General features: G+C 31.1%; 1 protein-coding gene across 1 annotated transcript in view; it reads left to right on the top strand.

Moving 5' to 3' along the window:
• LOC111631108 (integrator complex subunit 8-like) overlaps window positions 1–23,827 on the top strand; it is an 80,113-nt gene that overhangs the window by 7,999 nt on the left and 48,287 nt on the right. The window contains exons 3-7 of the mRNA XM_023375306.1: window positions 3,992–4,097; window positions 4,257–4,397; window positions 10,636–10,701; window positions 16,731–16,791; window positions 20,914–21,087. Coding sequence (XP_023231074.1) covers window positions 3,992–4,097; window positions 4,257–4,397; window positions 10,636–10,701; window positions 16,731–16,791; window positions 20,914–21,087 — 548 coding nt within the window. The remainder of the gene's footprint in view (window positions 1–3,991; window positions 4,098–4,256; window positions 4,398–10,635; window positions 10,702–16,730; window positions 16,792–20,913; window positions 21,088–23,827) is intronic.

Below are 23,827 nucleotides of genomic sequence, written 5' to 3'. Positions count from 1 at the left end.
GTCTTATTTATAATTATATCTTCATTTGTTTTCGTTTTATCAAAAATTATTATGCAATCATCCACATACCTGCTGTAAAATTCAATACCTTCTATATTTTTGATCTTTTCATCTATTTGTATCATTGTTATTTCGGCCAATTTTGGACCTATACATGTACCCATAGGTATTCCTTCTGTTTGGGTGTAGAATTTCTTATCGTACTGAAAATAATTATTTTTCATTACAATTAGGCATAATTTAATTATCCAGTCTGGTGTATTTATTTTTCTTAAAGAATTTTCTATATCTTCTAGTGTTATGCTAGGATACATGTTTACAACATCAAGTGATATCAACTTCATATTTTCATTAATTTTTATATTTTTTAATCTATTTAATAATTCATCTACATTTTTTATACTATATTGAGAAACTTCTAATAAATTTAATTTATCCTTTAAATATTTTTCTAAATTATAATATACGTAATTTTTAACGTCTATTAATGGTCTATATTTAGTAGGATTTTTACGTGTTTTTACCCTTATGTTAAATTTCGGTATTCTGTTGTCTTCTCTTTTTATGTAGTTGATATCTTCTTCTGTTACTTTCTGTTGTATTTTTAAATTCTTTAATTCCTTGTCTAACACAGCATTTTGATTTTTTGGTAATAAAAAAGCAAAATATGCTGAAAATGATGCTTTTGATCTTTCATGTTTGATGAGACACAAAAAATAAACAATTGCACAAAATCAAACAAAATTTTTTACAAATATGCCTTAAAATGTCAGCTGTCAAATATATATAATGTCAATTAATGAATGAAAATGGCAGGTAAAAATACAACTAATCCCTCTAGTGGTAAAAACAATGAAATTATTTTCTGAACAACTCAAAACTAATAGTAGCAGGATTACTACTGACAACACAAGTATAGCCCCTGATAAAGGAAAGAAAACGTGCAGGCAATATGACATAAGTTATATCAAGTTTGGATTTTCTTATTTTCGTACCAAATCCAGCATTCAACAGCCTTTTGTGTCATTTGTTTTGAATTCTTACCAATGACAGCCCTCAAAGCTTGAAAGGCATCTGGAAACAGTGTGTGAAGACTATCCACATAAGGATCATGAGATTTTTGTTCAGAACGAGATGGAATTGAAATGACAGAAGATTGTAATGTCAAAAGAAGTTATGGTATTGTAAGAAAGCATTGAAAGCTTCTTATGTAGTGGCTAAGAAAATGGTTAAATGTAAGAAATTGTACACTATTGCCAAGAATTTGTTGCTTCTGGCAGCTGTAGAAACGTGTTGCATTATGAATGGAGAGGAAGTTGCAAAGGCATTATGAATTATTTCACTATCAAATAATACAATTTCATGGCAAATTGATGACTTGGCTGTTGATTTGAAAACACAGTTAATTCAACAAGAAAAAGAAAGTCAAATATCTGCATTGCAACTCTTTGAATGTTAAAATTGTTAATTGCATCAAATCTCTGTTATTGCAAGCTAAGTTCAGTAAAGCAATAAGCTTTACTGAACTTAGTGAAGAAATGGGATCTAAACGTAAGCATATGCTTTATCACAGTGAAGTCAGATGGCTGTTATATGGAAAAGTTCTGCAGTGTCTTTTTGATCTGCATGATGAATTTAGAATTTCTCTGCTTGGGAAAATACAATTGTCAGAACATTTGTGTAATGTTGAATTTTTAGCGACATTGGCCTATTTGGTGGACATTTTTAAAAAACTAAACAATTTGAATGTGTCATTGCTAGGAAAGAACTCAAATATTCTGGATACGCAGGACAAAATTGAAGGCTTTAAGAAGCTAGATTTTTAGAAAGCTCATATTGACTGTGAGGTAATTGAAAGGTTTCCATTGCCTACAAAATTCATAGCATAGGAAGCTGATGATAGCTCTACTATAACTTCTGTTGTGAATAGAGTAGTGGTGCATCTATCTGCACTGAAAAACCAGTTCAAAGACTACTTTCCTCAGATAGCCAACCATGCCTGCGATTGGATTCAAGATCCATTCTCTGTAACAAGTGATATTTCAGAATAAGCATTTTTGGTCAAGAGCAATTACTTGAACTTTTGAGCGACAAGACACTAAAAATAGCCTTTTGTAAAACTTCATTTCCGGAATTTTAGCTTTCAGTTTGAAACGAATATACAGAAATTACAAAAAGTACTCTAGAGTGCTCCTTCAATTTTCAATGAAGCACCTGTACAAAGTTGAATTTTCAGCAGTGGCTGCAGTTAAAATGAAATACAGAAATCAGCTAAATGTAGAGAATGACTTGCTCATGGAATTGATAGTCAGAACCACACATTGTTTGTGCATTTCAAACCAAGCTCAAATTTTTCATTGGTATCTACAGTTTATGAAAATATGCAAAACATGTTTTCAATTTACATTATTATAATTTTTATTCAGAAGAAACAAACTGTCAAAAATGGTCTATGTGGAGACGTAACCTGACTGGCAAGGATGCTAGCCCAGAGGTGTCTGGGGATTTAAAATCCCACTTCTCGACACCAATATGAGGAACTGAGACCATGTGGTCTGATTGACATTGGGCCGACGCTACTCACTTTAGAGGTTGTCCTTAAAGTGAAATGTTACGACCCTTGCTTTGCGAACGGTCTGTCAGGATGACGTGAGAAAGCCTTTTTACGTATGGGGTAGTGGTTTGCTGGAAGCAAAGATGACTCACACAGAGGCCAAAATGACTAAATTAATGTGTTTATTTGACAAGACATGCTTACAATGATGGAAATTTGCCAATCTGACAAAGTCAACCGATGAAAGTTCTTTTTGGAGGAGAAACTTCCTATAGAACCAAAGAGAGTTCCTCCTTGATCCCAGTTGTTGCTGGAGGCAGGGAGAACAGGGATCTACATCAGGAGATAGGTACCAGTCTGGATAGATAACTTTACCCGAAAACGCTTATCTATCCAGACTGGTACCTATCTCCTGATGTAGATCCCTGTTCTCCCTGACAACTGGGATCAAGGAGGAACTCTCTTTGGTTCTATAGGAAGTTTCTCCTCCAAAAAGAACTTTCATCGGTTGACTTTGTCAGATTGGCAAATTGCCATCATTGTAAGCATGTCTTGTCAAATAAACACGTTAACTTAGTCATTTTGGCCTCTGTGTGAGTCATCTTTGCTTCCAGCAAACCACTACCCCATACGTAAAAAGGCTTTCTCATGTCATCCTGACAGATCGCGAGCAAAACAAGGGTCATAAGGGTCATTTTGCAACTTAAGGACGACCTCTAAAGTGAGTAGTATCAAGCCAACGTTGATCAGACCCCACAGAGGTGTCTTTTGTCCTTCCTCACATCTATATCTATAAATAAAATACCCATTTTATTTGTGCAAATAGTTATATCTATAGTTTTTGTAGTGCAATTGTATTTTTGCTTCATATTTCCAATCAAACTTTACTGGTATCATTTAATTCGTAATAAAAGAAAATAAATACAGAACAATAAACATTTGTGCCTATGTTGGGGAAGACACCATTGCATGTGAGCCCCGATGGGGAATAAATACTGTAAAAATGGTTGGGAACCACTGTTTTAGACTACTTAAACTTTGTTATAAATTTAAGATTGTCTAATTTTTGAATAGAATTTATTATTTTTTTTAATTTGGTTTTGTTCATAGTTATTGCTTTAATTGTGCTTGTCCTAATCTAACATTTCTCCTGTAAAAGTTGTTTGACAAAATTAATGACTAAGTTCAACAGAAATTTTCTTATATAAATGTGAGTTCAACTTAATATTAAACAAAATTAGTTGAAATATTTTTTTAAAAAACATTTAAACTAATTTTGTATAAAAATTCAATTTTCAAAATATTAAATACACTGAAATTTTTCAGTTACTATTGTTAAAGGTTTTCATGAAGTTATTAGTTGTGGATTGTTTGTCACTACTTTCTATTGATGCTGTAAATAATCTGGGATTAAACAAATTAAATCTTTTGTTACAGTATCTACTGAACAGGAGGCCGAAAATAAAAAGAGTCTTGCTTTAAAGTTGTTGGCTTTAAAAGCAGCTGCTTTTCTGAAATGGAATTTGAATTTATTAGAAAAAGTGTGAGTGATTATTTTGTTATAATTTAAATAGTTTAATTATTTTGAATCTATTATATTTTAATTTGGAATTGTAATACATTTAGTTTTCTTAAATATTTATATAATTAATGATGCAAGTTTTCTATTTTTATTAAATATCTTTTAAATTATATTTTATAGACTTCCACTGCCAATTCAAGAAAATTTAATAAAGGACTTGCAGAAGATACTTTTGAGTTCAGATTGTGAATCTATGGAACAGATGGACAAAGAATCGTTACTACCTGATACACTATTTGCTAATATTCTTTATTACAGATGGTAATATTTTAATTTTTACATTAAAATTATATTGAGTTATTGCACACAAAATGGCATATTTTACAGACTGGTGTATTTGGTTAAATTTGGGAATTAACTATTGGTATCTGCCAGTGTATGTTAGATTAAAGCTTGCAGTCTGCTGTACTATAGACATTCTTTTCCTCTAAAGTTACATAAAACAAATTTTTTAAAGTGGATAATGGATCCTAATCAAATTCAGACAATACCATGGAAGCAACTCACAACATTAATATGGTATTGGGGAAAGTAAATCTAATGAACAAATAGTGCAATGTTGGTTCAAAAAAATTTTGATTGGGATAAATGAGCCACATGGATGACTAAAAGAACGTATAGATCAGTAAATAAATGACTTTTTTAATTGAATTTTGATGTCATCATTAAACAGTAAGACACATTGCAGAGAAGTTAAGTGTGCATTATTTAAGTTCCTCAATGCTTACAATGAAAGTGAAAAAAATGTGATGGATGGATTCTATATGAATGAATGGAAAGACAGGCACATTGTTTAAAATAAGAATTTCTCTTGTATATTACAAAAGATATCACATTTTTATGCCAAAAAGTGATAAAAAAAATGGGTAGTCAAGACTTGTTGGTGATCTGAACAAGCAGTTATAATTTTTAAACTATTTATCAATTTTATTCCGTTGGGCACAAAACTGAAAATGATTTATTTTGGAAATTTTTTGGCTTCACTTGAGTCAATTTCAGCCACAAATTATTTGTAAATTTTAATAACGTCCAATGGAACATTAAATAAGATTGAATTGAACAGCAGCATTTAAATTTAAAATGTTGGTACACAAGATGATGATAATAACAACCCGTTAAAATACAAATTAAAGAAGCTTAGAATTATTCTTGAATTAAATTAAAAAGAGAAAAATGTAGATTGCTAAAAGTTACACAAAATTTGCTATTTATTGATCAGTTGTCCAAATACTCAAACGTAATTAATATCAACAATGTTGCATCCGTAAACAGTAGCTGGAAGCCTGTATTAAACATCATGGACTTTACACATGACTGGCTAATGAATTAATAGTGATTTTTGTATAACTTTTAGCAGTCTGCATTTTTTCTTTTGGAATTATAATCAAATTAAATTAAAAGCTTCTTTTAATTTGTATTTTAATAGATAAATTGAAAGGTAATTCTTACGACTTTTCTGATTATGAAAGGTCTGGTGCATTATGACTTTGTTCCTGATGTAAAATTGCTTGTTAGCAGTTCTACCATCAATATTCTTGATTCCTTCATGATGCAGTGAGATGAAAATGGCCTGGTATCTGGCAAACAAAAAGCTGGGTTCTCTATCTTGATAATGTTCTGGCATATTGCATTCTTAATGAATATCTGGCAAAACAGTATATACCTGTACTTTCACAACCTCATTACAAATTGAGCCTCATTCCTTCAAAATGAAGGAATGAGGCTCTTCTATAAATACTTTTATAGTAAAAGTATTATTGTCTGTAATAAATTCAAATTACAGTAACATAACATAATATATGTGGATAATCTGTATAAGTGTGACCTGCAATGGTGTATAGTTTACAGAAAATTGTTAGAATGAAAATGAAACTTTGCATAACCTACCATGTCATCATATCCTGTGTATCTGTAGCAGCCATTGGAACATGCCCACTTACTGGTATGAATTTCTTTTAATTTGTATGTGTGCACACATGCACACACATGATATACAAATGGAGTTTTGTCTAGACAAATGCAAAACACTACAACACTACACATTGAAAAAGGAGTTCTGAAGAAAGGAGACTTCATACTCAGAACTGAAGATGATATTGAATCCATGGAAGGAAGTTTTACAAATATTTAGAATTCCAACACGCCAAACTTACAGAACATGCACAGTTAAAACAAAGGCTAATAAGAACACACCTAAATGCAAAATGTACTATTAAAGCTATTAATACCTGTGTTGTTCCTCTACTCACTTATTCTTTTGGAGGTATACACTGGACATGCACAGATCTCAAGCAACTACAAAGGGAAACAAGAACAACACTTACTAAGCATAAAAAATATCACCCAAAATCATCTGTAGAAAGACACTCTTCCTCATTAAGAAGGTGGCCATGGCCCATACTAATATAATTAACCTGCACTACAAATTCTGATAGTGCAGGAGTTTTTTGCAAAAAACATCAAGATTACATAAAGCTATAACTCTGGCAGACAATAACCATACACACCTTTAAACTTACATTCTGAGACCTGGACATAGCTCAACAAAAATAACATAGACATCACTAAACAGTCATAGGCCCAAAAGGCAGTTTATGGCAGGCATTCCTACAATCTAGCTGTGGACTATGTTGACAAAACTGTCACTGGTTAACTAGGGATTGCCCATTTGGAGAGACTTGAGGGATTTATGGTTGCCATTCAAGATCAATGGAATCATCACAAGACTGCTTATATTGGGTTCAATCATTACGACACCAAGATTAACCAGAAAATACATAGCTCCTGGAGGGAATTATGTGCACAGTTTGACAAGCTTTTGAGTGTACTCTACTTAAATAAGTTTTATAAAACATCAAAAAACAGGCATCCAACAAAATGATGGGACATTACAATACCACAGCAACACCTGCCGTAAATCATTGGGCTATAATTTGGCAATAATAATAATAAATTACAAATAATTTATTTGTAATTTATTATTATTATTGCAAAAGTGATGGAACACTGACATCTTTCAGTGATGTCATCTGCCAGATCTTCAACCATCAGTAGCAAACTGATGGTTGAAGAACTAAGAAGACAACCCAAACTAATGCAAGATGTGGGCCAACTTTTGGACCCCACCTGACACTACAGATGATGATATATTTACCTTTGAGAAAGTTTCTCAGGCCATCAAGAAGATTAAAAACATACTGTCAATACCAGGAGCCTTATTAAGTGGAAGGATGGTGAAAGAGGCCTTTCCTGCAACTCCCACCTTCTTCATAACTCTCTTCAATCGTTTAACTGTAGGGTATTTCCCCAGCAACTGGAAAATAGCATCTGTCAAACTGATCCCCAAAAACCCTGACCAGGCTGCAACCGAAGCCAATGACTACTCCATACTCCCAATTATTGGGAATGTCTTTGATGGCCTAGTCACAAGGAAGATTCTAAAACACTTAAGGAATAACAACCTGCTCAGTGACAGTCAACAAGGGTTAGCTCCAGGCAATTTGAAAATTATCATCCTCTCCTCAATAATGTCGAAAAAGCAAAGGGTCAAGGGAAACACACTGTTCTCATGATCATAGACTTTAAAGGGGTTATTGATAACCTATGGTGGTCAGACATATTAGATCAACTTCAAAAGTACTTAAAGAACCTGTTTCAGGTAATCAGTTTTCTCGAGGACAGGAAGGCTGTCTTCTCTACCACTAGCATGGAATACACCCCTCACATTACCAAAGGGTGTCCCAGGGCTCTGGCCAACCCTGCCCTATGGACTAATGTCCACAATGAACTGCTCAACACTATGAACAAGACTGTCAGCCACATGGTACAAGGGTACACTGATGACAGAAAGAAAGAATAACAACCATGTTGTCAATATTTGTAATCACCTACTGGATAACATCTACAATGGAGGCTTCCAATTAACCTCAGTAAATTCATCTACATCATTTTCTCTAAGAACTTCAAAACAACTCCAACAATAAAAATTAATGGATTCAGGATACCTAGGGTGAAAAGCCTTACCTACCTTGAGGTGGAAATTGAAGAAAACTTGAACTGGCTTAAACACCTTGATATTGATATATTGTAAACATCCTGGCTATCACTTTATCCTAGATAAACAGAGTACCTTGTAACTCCAGCAATAAATTTAATAAATTAAAACATTTTTGATCTAATATCATAGGCCCACCACAGTGAAGTACATGAATATAAAATAAAATAAACGAACATAAGCATTAAAATTTGGCCAATGGTATTTACATTTTTAACAATATATAAAAATATCATGAATATATAAAAAGATTTTTGTCTTCGTTTTAACAACAGAAAGAAAACAGACAAAAATCATTTTGTGTATTCATGACAATTTTAATATTTTTTAAAACATAAGCATATCAAATGCAACAAAAATAATTTAAAAATTAAAGTATTCTAAAGAGAGCACATGCATAGAAATTAAAATTAACAAATTAATTAAATATACAAATAAACAAAATGGTATGAAAGTGATTAAAAATAGTATAAACAAAAACAATTATAAGATGACCAAGTCCCAAATTACATCTCAGAAATGGACCTTCCTGCTGTAGGCAAGGTGTCAGCATTTCTATGATTGATACAAAATAGTTTTTGGTTGGCTTTAAAAATTTCTAACAGTTCTAGAACTTAATAGTATTAGGATTCCTATCAGGTCTAATGATTCTGGCCTCTTCACATTTTATCCTTGTTTGGTGGCATAAGCTGCTAATACAGTGGTGTTGAGATGCTTTTCAACAGCATTTTTATGCTCCTTAATCCTTTGTGCCAAAGTATGTCCAGTAGCCCCCACATATGTTAGATTTGTGTCAAAATACTGATCCTCAATTGGAATTGTGTAAACACCAGAGGAGTTATTGAGGCTGTTACAATCCTTGTCATTATATAGAATTCCAAAGACTGTCGGATTATGCTGATATATGATGTTTACATTGCTCATATTGGCTATTTCTTTATGTACTCATTTTAATACAGGAAAATAATGTAACTCAACTGTTTTCTTAGATGCCTGTTGGGAGGATGTAGGTCTTGTGTTTTTAAAGATGCTAATAAAATTACATGTCATATTTGTAGGAAATCCATACTTTTTGGCAATTCTTTCAATGTATGTGTCGATGACATTAGATCAATGGATGTAGGCTCATCTTATTAAAGACCTCAATGCTGAGAGTTTTACAGATTGCGGATTGTAGGAATTGTGTGGGATGATAACAGGTTGGTTTGTGAGTTTATGGTAAATATTAATGTGTATCCACCATCATTGAAGGTGATAGATATGTCCCAAAAAAGTACTGAAATGTCACTCTCTTGTTCTAATTTTAGAAGGGGATCATATGAATTGTCATTGAGGTCTGGTTTTTTGCTCCACAAAACAAAAATATTGTTGACATATCTAGCATAAACCACTATAAGATGTAAAAACCTTTTTCCAATTGGTGAACTAGTCATTCACTGATTAGAAAAAGAAATTCTATCAAGGTTTTAGAAACCTTGTTAGAATTTGCGTTGCTAAGGTACAGCATGAGTGTCTTGTACAAATAGCATTTTGGTATTGCTAGCAATGTGACAACAAACATCAACAGTCTGTTCAGACCACACATTATACACACTGAAAAATAAATGCTATTCCAATAAAAGGGTCTGTTTATTGTAGGTATAAAATGTTTATCAAGTCTTCCCGACTTGACTCGCCTTCAGATACAATGTTTAAATTCATCTGAATTTAAATGACCTTCCTTTACATTTGATTGCGTTTAAATGTTATACATGCAGATGAGTTGAAAATATTTGAGAAATGTGATGTTACAATAAACAGACCTTTTCATTAGAATAGCATGTCTTTTTTCTATATATGCATAGTGGTGAGTGTTTGCACTATATGTTAGTGATGCCTAAATCTCTCTGTAAATATGTTACTTAGGATCATTTTGTATAATGCATTTTATTGCTGTTAACATCAAGTAATTCATGGTAATTATGACAATGATATGTCAAAATAACTAATGTTGAGACAATCTAAATCTAGCAATCAATTTCTACTTTAATTTACTATATTTCTTTCTTATTTTCTACAATATAATATTCTGAAGTCAGATAAATATTTCCAAAAATATTTAATAAATAAGGCTTTACAAATGAAAGATGTAATGATGTGTCAGTTTAACTTTTATTGGTACGGCTGTTTTGTCCACAGTATGTCACAAGGCCATGTGTTGGATTGTAGCCATTATTGCTGTAATTTCTGGCATATCAAGGGTTAATTAAATTAAGCATGTTTTTAAAGTCAATCTGAAATCAGGTGCAGATACCATGCATTCTAGAAATTTTTGTGACTTTTTAATGCAGAAAATTAAAAGCATTTTTAAAGATTTATGTTAAATATATATATTCTGTTTTTTATAGATTTAAACTATAATTTCTATATTTAACTAAATGAATTTATTGATTTATTTGGTTCTAGGAATCTACGTGCAGTAATTAAGAGTTCATACCCAGTCAGAGGTCAGAAAGGCTTAACTGTTCAAATGCAAGTATTATATTTATTTTTAAATAATTTAATAATTATAATTTATACCAAAATACTTTAAATTTAATCTTTTTCTGAATTTAGAAAATAAAATTTTTAGTATTAGTCTCACAATGTTTTTAATTCAGTAATAAAAAGTTTAATCTTATTAGGAAGTTTAAAAATTATTTTAAATGTTTTGAGAATAAATAGTTAATTATCTATAAAAATATTTGCTAATTAATTATAAGTCTGGTCTTTAGCTGTGTTATATTAATGTTGATGTTTTAAGTGTTTATTAGAAAATGATTAAAAAATTGTGAAAAATTTATCAAAACAGTGCATTTAGTAATACAGTAGAGCCTCAAAAACTCGGCACTCCGGATAACTCAGCCACACCCTGGCAGGTCAAAAAAATCCTTAGTTAATTAATTTTCATTATAGACAGCTTTATGCCTCATAAAGTATTTTTCTGGGGTCTGTCTTATCAGGTAAATTACTGTACATAGTGTATTCATTAATTTTCATTTTCATATAGTAAAGGCTCTATGCCTTCATAAAGATCGTACTTTTCCTTTGTTTAAGGGTATTTGGGCAGTTTATTCTCTGTTGTATTCTCAAGTAAACAATACATACAAATACAGTACAGTATTTTCTGAGGAAACACTCATACTTAGTTTTTTTAACCCCATTCCCGATAACCCGGCATTTTCACAAACTTGGCCACTCTTCGGTCCACATTAGGCTGAGTTTTCGAGGCTCTACTGTAATAGATAAAAAAATAATTTTAGATTCTTTATGACCATATTGAACAGGTAATTAGACAACCTGATGTAATAATAGTAATAAAATTAAACAGTAAAATTGAAATTGAAAACATACAATGCACACACACACACACACACACACACACACACACACACACACACACACACACACACACACACACACACAAGAAATTGTTGTTAGTTTGAAATTCAAGGGACAAAGTAATTACAACTTCAAATTATGAGTTTCGCATATTTTTGTACACTATGCCAAATGCCATGTAACTGATGTAATTTATTAAGCAAATGGAATATGACTATATATATGGGAAAACTACTTTCATTAATTAATAATAATTACTGCAATAATAATGTAAATAAACTGCTTAAACAGCATATCTAGTGAGAACCTCACAGGTTGCCAGATAGGTTTTATAAAAAGTGAAGTAGAATTTCTGGAAACGTAGTCCAAATTATTTTTAAAGTAGCCCAAAAAGTAGTAAAAAGTCACCCAAATGTAGTAGCATAGTGCTCTACAAATATCTATCTGCTACTTGTAGCCTAATCTTGCAACCCTAAAACTGAGCTTTATTTTATGAAAAGAGAAAAAAATATAATTGATGGGTAAGGCAGGGATGCACAACCTTTTCTGAAGAAGGGCCAAATTAAGATTAAGTTTACTGACTGGGGGCCGGACCTCCAAGTGATTAATGCGATGGATGAGATTGGATGCTGGCGGCAATCTTCTTGAGGTCTAGCGTAATGGCAGATGTTGAAACAACCAGCAGATTTTCCAAATTCTCGCTGGTTAACCTGTTCCGTGTTTTGCACTTGTTTAAATTCATAAGCNCCGCCAAAATAGAAACTTCCCGATAACATCGGAAATGACGTTCTAACATCATTTTAAAATATTCAATATCTAAAGTGTTAGCTAGAAATAGACTTATTTATAGAACAACCTCCCATTTCTCACCTCAGGGAGTCATAAAACAGTTGGGTGCTAATGACTTTGTGAAAGGGAAAAAGTTCTACACTTAGAAACTTCAAAAGAAGGGATTTGACCTGTACCGTCCGCGGGCCGCATAAACATTGATAGGGGGCCGTATGTGGCCTGCAGGCCGCAGGTTGTGCACTCCTGGGTAAGGTGACACTTGAAAATGTGTTACTGTAAAAGCAAAGTCATACTGACCAGATTAGTCATTCGTGGTCTATTGTTCTCTTACAGCATGGAAGCATTTCTATTTAAATGAACGAGTTAACATACACAGTTTGGACAGAATTTTTGCTTTGAATTTTGAAGTAGCCACATTTCAAACTAACTGAATAACAATGTGTAAATTTCCATATTTTTGGCATGGACAAACAGTATGGTTTCAAATTAAGAGGATTTCCTGTATACATATATTGTACACAAACTTCAGTCATAACATATGTTATGGCTAAAGTTTGTGAATTGGATACAGCTAAAATTTAATTGGCTAATCCTAACTTTACAGTCTTATGGTGGTTAAAACATATAATCTGTTTTGAACATCTTCAAATAAAATACACTAAACACATAAAAGTCACAAATGGATAAAATAGATTGTATTAAAATCTGATGGATAAAGAACAAACCTTATAATTTTGGCTTTATCCACCCTGTTTTAGATAAAATGAGGAGAAAATTTAGAGTTTTACTCTAGCTGTAAAATCTGCCATTTTCCAATGCATATTGAATGGATAGAGAAGGAATTTTGTTTTTTTAAATCAATTAGAATTTTTCTCCATTGCATAAGAAGTTAATTGGTAACATTTTCATTTACTTATTTCACCAAAATATTGCTAGATTTAACTAATAAAATTGTGCTCATTTTTTAAAGCTAAAAATTGTAGCTTTAACTTTAAAGTAAGAATAAGTACTTTGATTTACAGATATGTAAATCAAAGATATGCTGATATGTAAATAGATTCTAAATGGAGTATATCAGAAGTTAATTGAAGTAATAAATACATTTGAAAGAAAGATGAGACCTCCTGGTGGGGTTTTTAATAATTTTTTTTTTCTGCGACACTTAGCCTCAAATAAAAGTAGTGTTGCAGTATGTTTGTGATCTTGTGTGGACCTAATGGTTCAGAGTTTGAGTCCCTTTTTTTTTGGGCACCAGTTACATAATGCACTGAATTCTTAACCAAACAAATTGCCCAGATTAACCTAATGTGCAGTGGTTTGTAAGAAAAATAATTTTGATCAGTTGCCAGGTTTGGAGTTTGGACTCAGGGGCAGGAGGAAAAAAATATTGAACTGAGCTCTCTTGTCCAAAAACACAAAACCCAAAAGAACAAATGACAATTTGTCAAAAAAAATAACTTAAAACATACTTTTATTAAACATCTAATTAGCATACAAAAACTTACAAAAAGAAAATATGGAAACAACACACAACTATTGTAGTTTAATGTTAATAAAAATATATAAATATATTTTAGTAATTCAACAAGTCAAAACCAAAGTTTACAAACTTTTTGATAATTAGGGAATTTAAGACTAATTTAATCTGATCTCTACTAAGTATTTATAATAACTCGAATCACTTACAAAAAAATTCTTTTACCGTATTTTTGTGGATTGTCTAGTATGTCTGTCTATTCGAGGAGACCATAAAATCAGATATTTTTGTATGGTAAAAACCGGCATGCTGGCTGAAGTGAGGTTATACCTCCTCTGAACATGATGCATTAAAAAACAAATGAGTTTTTATTCTAAAACTGTGAAACTATCAGTATTACATCAAAAAATATGATTATATGTTTAATTTCTTCATTTTGTCTTCTTTTTAACAAAGTAAAATACTTGTGGAATTCTGAAAGTGCTTTTTTTGTGTGTGTGTATGTATGTTATTGTTATTTGGTTCAAAAACACAAGGATAAATATACTAAATTTAAGAAACTTGTTGTAAATTATCTCAGATTAAATGTGAGAAAATTGTTGACATGATCCCAACATTTTAAAAAAGATTTATTTCTCATTTGTTTTAATTTTTAAAAGGTGTTAGGCTTATAATTATGTTAAAATGATCATTAAAATCTATTTGCTTTTGAAATTTCACTAACAAGGAAAAAGGAAACTTCCTTGTTGTTTTGGAGAAATAAAACCGTTTCTCTCAAAGTGATAGTTAACTTCAAATTTGCCGACACATGCGATGAGACTCGCCCAGCTTTTATCATGTGGAGAGATTCTGGAATATCTCATTCAAGAAGATTTTCAAAATAAAAGGGGAAGTCCCTTGGAATTAGAGCTTTTTGGGTCAGTCTTGAATCTTTCAGGATCAAGTCAGCTCAGTTCTCAGTCAGAGTTCTCTAAATCAGTGCTCTGTTCTCTGTGTCAGTTCTCATTATAATTTTGTGCCAAGTTTTGCCTATAAGGTAATATAAAACATATTTATGTACTCTTTCTCTCTCAATTTAGTACATACATATATATATTTTTGTAAATAGGAAGTTTAGAGGTGAAACCATTCATAACAGAATTCTGTTATTCTTGTATTTTAATTACAAAATTATATCCTCTTATTTTTATTTGATTTGAATATATTCTGTTTTTGTATTTTGGTCTTTGGTTGAATCATGGATTTTATATTGCCTAACTCTGTCATCAATTCTACGAAACACGCAAGCATATCCCTCCTAATGTTCCAGTCATACTAAAATTTACTATTTTTGATCGCTTGGAAAGAAATTCAGATAGTATTATGAGTTGGGACATGTTTAGTCATCTTTTTCCAACTGGTGGCAGGACTCGATGAGGAGAGATTGCAACAATTTTTCCTGAATTATTCTAAATTTACCAACCTGTTAGTGAACGGGGAGACTGGAATCAACCCTGATCTCACACATGGATTAACATCAGCTTTGTATGAAATTTGAAAGGAAAGAGTTATTTTTAAGGTTGGGGTAGCCCACACTGATTTACCACCACCACCAATAAGTCTACTGACAATAAGGACTATCAATTCAGAAGTTAGTGGTGCTGAGATCACCTGCCATCATATAACGAATCATTGATGACATCGCTATTTAAATTGCATTTCAGTGTGCATATGGGAATGGTACTATTTCTGTTTTTTAGTACACGCCACAGTTGAATTTAAATCAAATTAATTAATTTAATAAAAATCACATTAATGGACATTCATGTAATATAAATGGCATTCAAGAATTTGTGTTTAAATATGCTTAAGTTATATTAATAAACTTTTGTCATTTAATTTTTTATATTTATTAATACTAGGTAGCTAGTTAATTAAACTAAAAAGTAANTCATCTGCATATGATAAGTAGATCAGTTTGTAGTTGGCAACCTGAATATTATCTGAAGAAGAATTCAAAAAGTGTAATTGAAAATTGCATATATATATATATATATAAATAACACAAGCAATCTTCAATTACAAACTAAATAAAATAAAATAAATTTTGATGTAATAGTCAATGTTAAAATTATATCCAAATGTTTGTTTAGATGTCAAAAAGAGAAATCAATTACACATCAGCTAAAATATAAAAAATTTAAATTGTTAAGAAAAATTACTTTAATGTAAGTATAGTACTATAGTACTGAAGAATGATTCATTACACTGGTATAAATATGTAACATTTGTAAAAACTATCTTTTCTCTTCTTTTTCTTTGCTAGAGCAATATAATTTTGTATTTATCTTCAAATAATATTATTTTATATACATCTTAAAAATATTGGTTTACCTTTGGATTTTATACAAAAAGTTTTGTTTTATTTCATTTTGTTTTCAAATTTAACACATTTTACTGTGTTCATTATTAACAAAAACAATTTTTACTTCAGGCCGAGAATGTTATATGGGAGAGAAATCACACCTGACTGATGTTAAAAACATGTATTTACTAACATGTCTTTGAAAGTACTAGTAATTTTTTAATAGTGTTTTTAATGTCAGTTAGGTATTCATTATTAATTTTCAAAAATTTTATTCTATTGAAATTGTCTTAAATATTGAATTTAATTTTTTTTCTAATGTATGAATTTTGTTCTGTTCTAAAACATTCTAAACCATTAAATGGATGTTTTAAGCTGATATGATCAGATTTTAACTGACAAATTTTTTTTATTAAACAAAAATTTTTTCCCGGAATGAAATTTGATTTTATTTTTGTAATGATGGGGCTAAGTTTAGTGAACTTTTACAAATTGTTAATGGCAATAAGTTTAAGAATATTAGTTTCTTATTTAAAACTTTTTTGATGAAAATATTTTTTGGAAAAATAGACCTGGCCAAGTAGATCCAACATTTGTACCACAAGATGTAACAGAATCAATTATCAGAAAGGTAAATTTAAAAGTTTTGTATTACATAAAGTGAATATATCGTATTTCTTTGATTTTAATATACACTTCTTGTTTTGTGTAATTTTACTTGTCCAAAAACCGTGCATGCAATGGATGGCATTTTATATTTGCAATCCAAAATTACAATTTTTTTTTGGCAGTTGTTGCAAGTAGACCATGTATGTTATGCACTGATAAAAGATATTCTTGGCACTACTACTAAATGCTCATGTTGATTCAAATGAGCTTTGTCGGTAATGAGCATTTAAATTTCTAATTTTGAAAACACCTTTGAGACAATGTGGTGTGGCATTAAAATGTATGATTGTTGAATGTGGATAAAAACACAGGAATGTAATAGCTAAACTTTACCTAATTTGCAGTGTTTTTCTAACTTGCCTTTACTTAACAAAGAGAAACACACTAGAACACCAAAAACCAGCAATGAAGAAGAATTTTAATATAAAAACAAATGTATTAATATACATTTTTCATCTCTGCTCAGTCCCATGATTCATAGACCTATAAGATAGCCACTTTTAGAAGCTTTTACCCATTGCTCTAATACATGGGACAAAAGCAAAGATGGATACTACATGTCCTGTTTAGCCACTCAGCATAGCTTTTTTCTGTACTTCATTAGATGCCCTACACTCCACCAACAGCAGCATGTGGATCTGATTATCACACACATTAAGTTTTATAAAATGATCACCTATGATAAGAACCTCTCCAATATCTACAAGGAGGTTGCCTGCACTGTTAATTTCAATATCGCTTACAGGAGAAGCGTAATCATGTTTTAGATGATCACGAATGCCAATTTGAGAGGCAGTTCCTGATGGGCATTGTCAAGGAGGTTTTGAGTGGTGACAAGCCAAGTCAAATTTTCACTTGTCAGAGCATGTTTTCTGGATTCCAGAAAACATGCTCTGACAATGAATCCGAAAACATACTGTCCTGGATGTTGGTGTCATTCTGGACAAGTCAAGATAGGTATGCCAACTGAGGCAGACCTGATAGAAAGCTCAGGTCTAGATTGGTTAGCCAATGGATTCAAAACTTAGATATAAGGCAATGTTGGATTGAGGAAAGGGGAGACTGGACTAAGACCTTGTAGTTAGAAGTAATCAAGATGTATTGCTGTGTATCTCTGTAAATAGGGTTAAATGAATAGATTTAATTTGTGTTCAAGAAGTTGTAAGGTGTTCTTTTTGACGGACCGGAAATTAGAAGGCATGATCTGAACTTTACTGACATATACTGTCCTCATTCAGGACAACAGGATTGACCAACTGTCTTCAGGAGTATGTAGGAGCAACAGCTAGATGCTTAAACATAATGACTAAGGAACATGAATACATCATCAAGAAGGATCTTTTTATCATGGCTATGGCTATTTTTGCATATAACAATGACATTTATATTACTTTCAATCAGATATGCCTTTCACACACTTCTCTGACCTGACCCATCTCAAATTTTTGGACCGTATTGAGATATATAAAACCCTAGAAGAGGATCTGCCATTGATTATAAAGAGATGGACTCTGTCTCATCTGTGGAAGGCAGTCTATGAACTTCACAATTCTTTTATATATAATTTGTGTTTTGATTTCTTTTACATCTTGTCTCATCTTTTGCATCACATATGTGCAAGGCTCCATGTGCATGATATTTTTTTGATTTATTGTAATCTAAATATACTCTTCAGAAGCTAGAACAATAAGCAACTCAGTACCTTTTGAATCCTCTCATCGTGCAGTCTTTGTAATTTCTGCCTTTGGTCCTCAATCATATGAAACAGTGGCTTTAGAACATTAGTTAGGAGAGCTAGACACATTGTTCTGACTTTATATACTCTAATTTATCTAATGTGTTTTTAAAGAACATTGCAATAAGACATGGCTATAGCTCAAAATTCATCAACAGTTTAGCATATAAAGTAAAAAATAACATTAAATATTCACATAAGAATGAAAAAGTAAGACCAGGATCAAGAAATTAAAAATGCATAAGCCTCAAATATAACACAAGGCTAAATGAGACACACAAAAATTGCTAAATACTTAAACACTGTTTTCATATATATAAATGCAATTCAACCATAGACTGTATTAATGGATGGAAAAGATGAGGTAAATGACAATAAAGCACAGGGGTATATATACTATACCATTATTTTATAGTAGATCCAATATAGATTAGTTGTCTACTGAATTGACTACGAGGTTGTTAACATGAAGAATAAAAGAACACCAGTATGACATCAGTAAAAATAAGTATAGTAGTTCACTAGCCCAGTTGCTAGAGAGCCATGTTAGGATGAGGCAAGAATAATAAGGAAGATGTTCAGCGAGCAAAAGCTAAGAACATTGGAAGTGGTGAAGATCTATAATGCAAAAGTTAGGGATGATTGCAATAAATATAAAGATAGTAAAACTATTGCTAGCTTGACAGTCTCTACTCGTCAACCCACTATAATGTTACCCCCAAATCACGCAAGCAGCTAACTAACATGCAAATTCAATTTAGTTAGGAAATTACAATTTTTGTGATAACTCAGGATATATTTTTCTTCTTAATTGAAGTTTTTAGACTATTTACAAAAAATTTAAAATTTTTTGAGTCTATCTTTTTAAATCCTTTATACACCACCACAGAAGTAACAGTTTTTTAAAAATTTGCTTTGAAGAAAAACTTCTAATGAAGAAAACACTTCTAAAACAAGGTAAAAATGGGTAGAAAAGTTCACAAAGTTAAAAAAGATCAAGTGCCAGCCTTTTCCTGTAGGTTCTGACACTTTTTACATTAAAACCATAATGAATTCTTCATACCATATTATTTTAGAGGGCCGGAAGCAGTTTAAAAGTGGATAAAATAATATGGTATGAAGAATTCATTATGGTTTTAATGTAAAAAGTGTCAGAACCTACAGGAAAAAGCTGGCACTTGATCTTTTTCAACTTTGTGAACTTTTCTACCCATTTTTACCTTGTTTTAGAAGTGTTTTCTTCATTAGAAGTTTTTCTTCAAAGCAAATTTTTAAAAAACTGTTACTTCTGTGGTGGTGTATAAATGATTTAAAAAGATAGACTCGAAAAATTTTAAATTTTTTGTAAATAGTCTAAAAACTTCAATTAGTTAGGAAAGTTTATTGTGTGTAATTTTTATTGTGTTTCATGTTAATTTTATTTTTTTTATTTCTGTTGTTTGTTTTGGTATTAATTCTATATATAATATTGNTGTCCCAACAAGATAGATTTGCATTTGATTCTTTTGAGAAGTTCATTTAACTTAGTAATTCTCATAGACAAAATAGATTAAAAATAGTTGAAAACGTTATTATATTTTTATTAAATACTTTGTTGCTGGAAATACTAAGGTGATTGACTATTTTAGACAGTGTAATTTTTATTGTGTTTCATGTTAATTTTATTTTTTTTATTTCTGTTGTTTGTTTTGGTATTAATTCTATATATAATATTGTGTTTATAGAATATTTTGTCATCACATTACATTTGAACATTTTAGAATATTATGTAAAAATTTTAAATGTCATGATGATTGAATGTTTCAGTTTCGCATAACCTGTAGAACATTCAATTTTTGAGTAGTTTGTAAACTTGAGGCAGGCCCTGCCTCAGGTCAAAAATGATGTTCCAGTAAAATTTTTTTGCTGGAACGAGTACTGGTCTCAAGTTGCTTCTTGCAATCTAAATATGATATCTGTATATAAATATGTATTCTGTTTTTTGTTCCATTTAAGAAACCTGAAGATGATCATTTAATACAATGGAAAACGTTTGTTTTTATATTTTTACATTAAAATTATTATTCTTTTATGGGTTTTGGTGTTTTAGTGTATACTATACAGTATACTAGATGTATGTATTTACTACATACATCTAGTATACTGTTGATAATTGAACTGAACAAAGATGTAATGAAACCAAACATTCTATAATTCCCTCTATAAAAGAAAATCCTAATGTTTGATTTTGAAAGCATGCTGTGGTTTATAATTTATGGAATATCTCAGTCAAAGAAATATGATATCTAAGTTTCTTTGATAACTGTAATGTTAATTGTATATTAATATCGATTAAATGTTTTTCTTTAGTTAAGTGAGCAATGTGATCAATCTTGTAAACTTTTGGAGGAAGTACTAAAAAAGGAGGAACATATTCGCATGCCTTTGATGAATTGTTTAGGAACCGTTAGTGAGGAAGCTCCGAATCCAAATCATAATTGGAAAAATGGAATATTGTTAAATAAAGATGAAATACAGTGTCAGGTATGTCAATTTTACTTCTAAATGAATTAAAAATAACAAGATTTATTTCTTAATTGCATAACCTATATTTGTTTCTTTGGGATTACCAGTATTATTATTTAGGTGCTCGCATAAATGAAATTCAGTGAACTGATTTTACAGTTATTTTTCCAGACTCCTAATCACTCAACCTTTACTGAATATATTCCAAACAATTCATATGCATTTTGAGCCAACTTCATGATTTTTTGGTTTCTCTTTAATGAATGTAATTTTCATAAAACATTTGTTTACATTATAAAATCTAGACATTTGCAGATCTCATACTTATTACAAATGGCTACACTGATTTGTATATTTATTAGGTAGTTTTAACTGTTACTACTACTATATTTTTGCAGAATGACTGGCATACCACATATAAACAGGAGACTGGCATGCCAGTTAAACTGTGACTAAAATATAAAATTAATCAGATCTCACAAAATTAGTTGTTAATTAAGTATTATAAAAAACAATCTTCTAGTACAGTAAAATAATAACATTGTAATTTGACTGACTTGTAAACAAAAATCCTCTTCCTGTTTTTAAGACAACAAAACAGAAACTTATTGACAGTAGTAGTAGTCAGTCAGTGTGGGCTTTACTGACCATCTACTCCAGCCTTAAAAATAATTCCTTCCTCTCAAATTTTACACAAAGATTTGTCAGAGCGAGGCAAAGCCGAGTGATGACTAATACTTGACTTCATGCATTCCTTGTCAACATTATAACTCTAGAATGAGATGTCCGATCTTGATGAAATTTTTTAGGACGACTCATCATCACTCAAGGATGAACTGATTAAAATTTAAACTCTCAAAAATGATCAATTTTTGTAGAACTGGAGATAGGGGTCAAAACAAAGGTTGCAAAACAAAGGTTGCATTTTTCTTCAGTATGGATCATTTTTGAGAGTTGAAATTTTAATCAGTTCATCCTTGAGTGATGATGAGTTGTCCTAGAAAATTTCATCAAGATCGGACAACTCATTCTAGAGTTATAATGTTGACAAGGAATGCGTGAAGTCAAGTGTTAGTTGCTTCCTGCATGCAAGTGTAAAAGCGTCATCTAGTGGTCAGAAAATATGACAAGCGTTAAAACGGTAATTTTGAAAGATAAATGTTATCACTAACTAGATACATAACAAATATAAAGAATCTTTATAGAATAATAAGTTAAAAAAAGTTTTATTTTTAAAACATTACATTTATACAAAATCAGAAATTATTAAACTTGCTTGGCAGCTAGTTCTTGCACGCACGTGTAAAAGCGTCATCTAGTGGTTGCTGTATGCTAACTCCTCTCTACTCGAGTGTTTTTTATGATGTAATGTCCCAACAAGATAGATTTGCATTTGATTCTTTTGAGAAGTTCATTTAACTTAGTAATTCTCATAGACAAAATAGATTAAAAATAGTTGAAAACGTTATTATATTTTTATTAAATACTTTGTTGCTGGAAATACTAAGGTGATTGACTATTTTAGACAAAACAGTGCAGATAGTTCCTTCACAGATGTCTTACAACATCTAGCTTTGGGTGATTTCTCTGATACAGATCTGAACATTCTGACGACAAGAAATCAAACCTATTTATCCAGAGATGAACTTGAACTTGAAATCAAACGGCAGTAGAGCTATATCCAACAAATAAGCAAGTTAAACGAAGCAGCAGACTATTTCACTCAACTGGGTGTCCTGTTGCTTATATATCATCTGAAAACACTTCAGATATTGCCCTGCATTCGTCCAAAGATGACTGTCTCTCCAAGTATTTGAATCTCTCTGTTAATGTCAGAATCATGCTGAGAGTCAACTTATGGGTGCAAGAAGGTCTCATCAATGGTTCACTAGGAACTATATGCTACATTATATATGCTCCTAATGCTAGTCCCTCCAGCTCTTCCTCTGTTTATTTTAGTGGAATTCGATAGTTATCAGGGACCTTTCATCTATGGTAATCTGTTTCCAATAATCCCCATAACATGCTCTTCAAATGATGGCAATATATTGTGATCTTGTAGACAATTTCCCATTACATTACTCGATGACTATACATAAATCACAGGGATTAACTCTTCCAAAAATCAAAATAGATATAGGTAAAAAAGAGATAGCTATTGGTTTTACTTATTGTTGCATTCAGTTGAGTGAAAAAAAATAATTGACATAGTATTTTTAAACAGTTACAGTAAACATTGCTACGAGTCAATCTGTAAGTCCAAAGCCCATAGTGATAAACAGAATTTTATGATACATTGGCATAGCAATTAATTAATGGCTTATTCTGACCTTATATTTGTACCTTTAAATGATACAACAGAAATCAAATATATTGTTGAGAACGAATGATTCTTTCTCCTTTTACTCTCATAATCTAGAAAATGAAGATGCGAGCAGCCTCGCTCCAACTACACGCTGATAAAGTGTTACATAACTAGTAATTACTGTAAGTTGAGATAATTTACAGCCAGTTTCTTAAATTTAATGTTTATTTTTGTGTTTTTGAATCAAATTACAATAAAATATACATAAAAAAGCACTTTCAGAATTCCATGAGTATTTTATGTTGTTAGAAAGAAGACAAAATGAAGAAATTAAATATATAATTGTAGTTGTTTTTATGTAATGATGACAGTTTCACAGTTTTAGAATAAAAAACTCATTCGTTTTTATGTGCCATAACTTGTTCATTTTTTTCATGTGCCCTCTAAAGAGGA

The sequence above is a fragment of the Centruroides sculpturatus genome, unplaced genomic scaffold (genome assembly GCF_000671375.1).
Source record: "Centruroides sculpturatus isolate CEXI.00-Female unplaced genomic scaffold, Cexi_2.0 scaffold664, whole genome shotgun sequence".
Taxonomy (NCBI): Eukaryota; Metazoa; Arthropoda; class Arachnida; order Scorpiones; family Buthidae; genus Centruroides; species Centruroides sculpturatus.
This window is presented reverse-complemented; position numbering and strand designations above follow the sequence as displayed.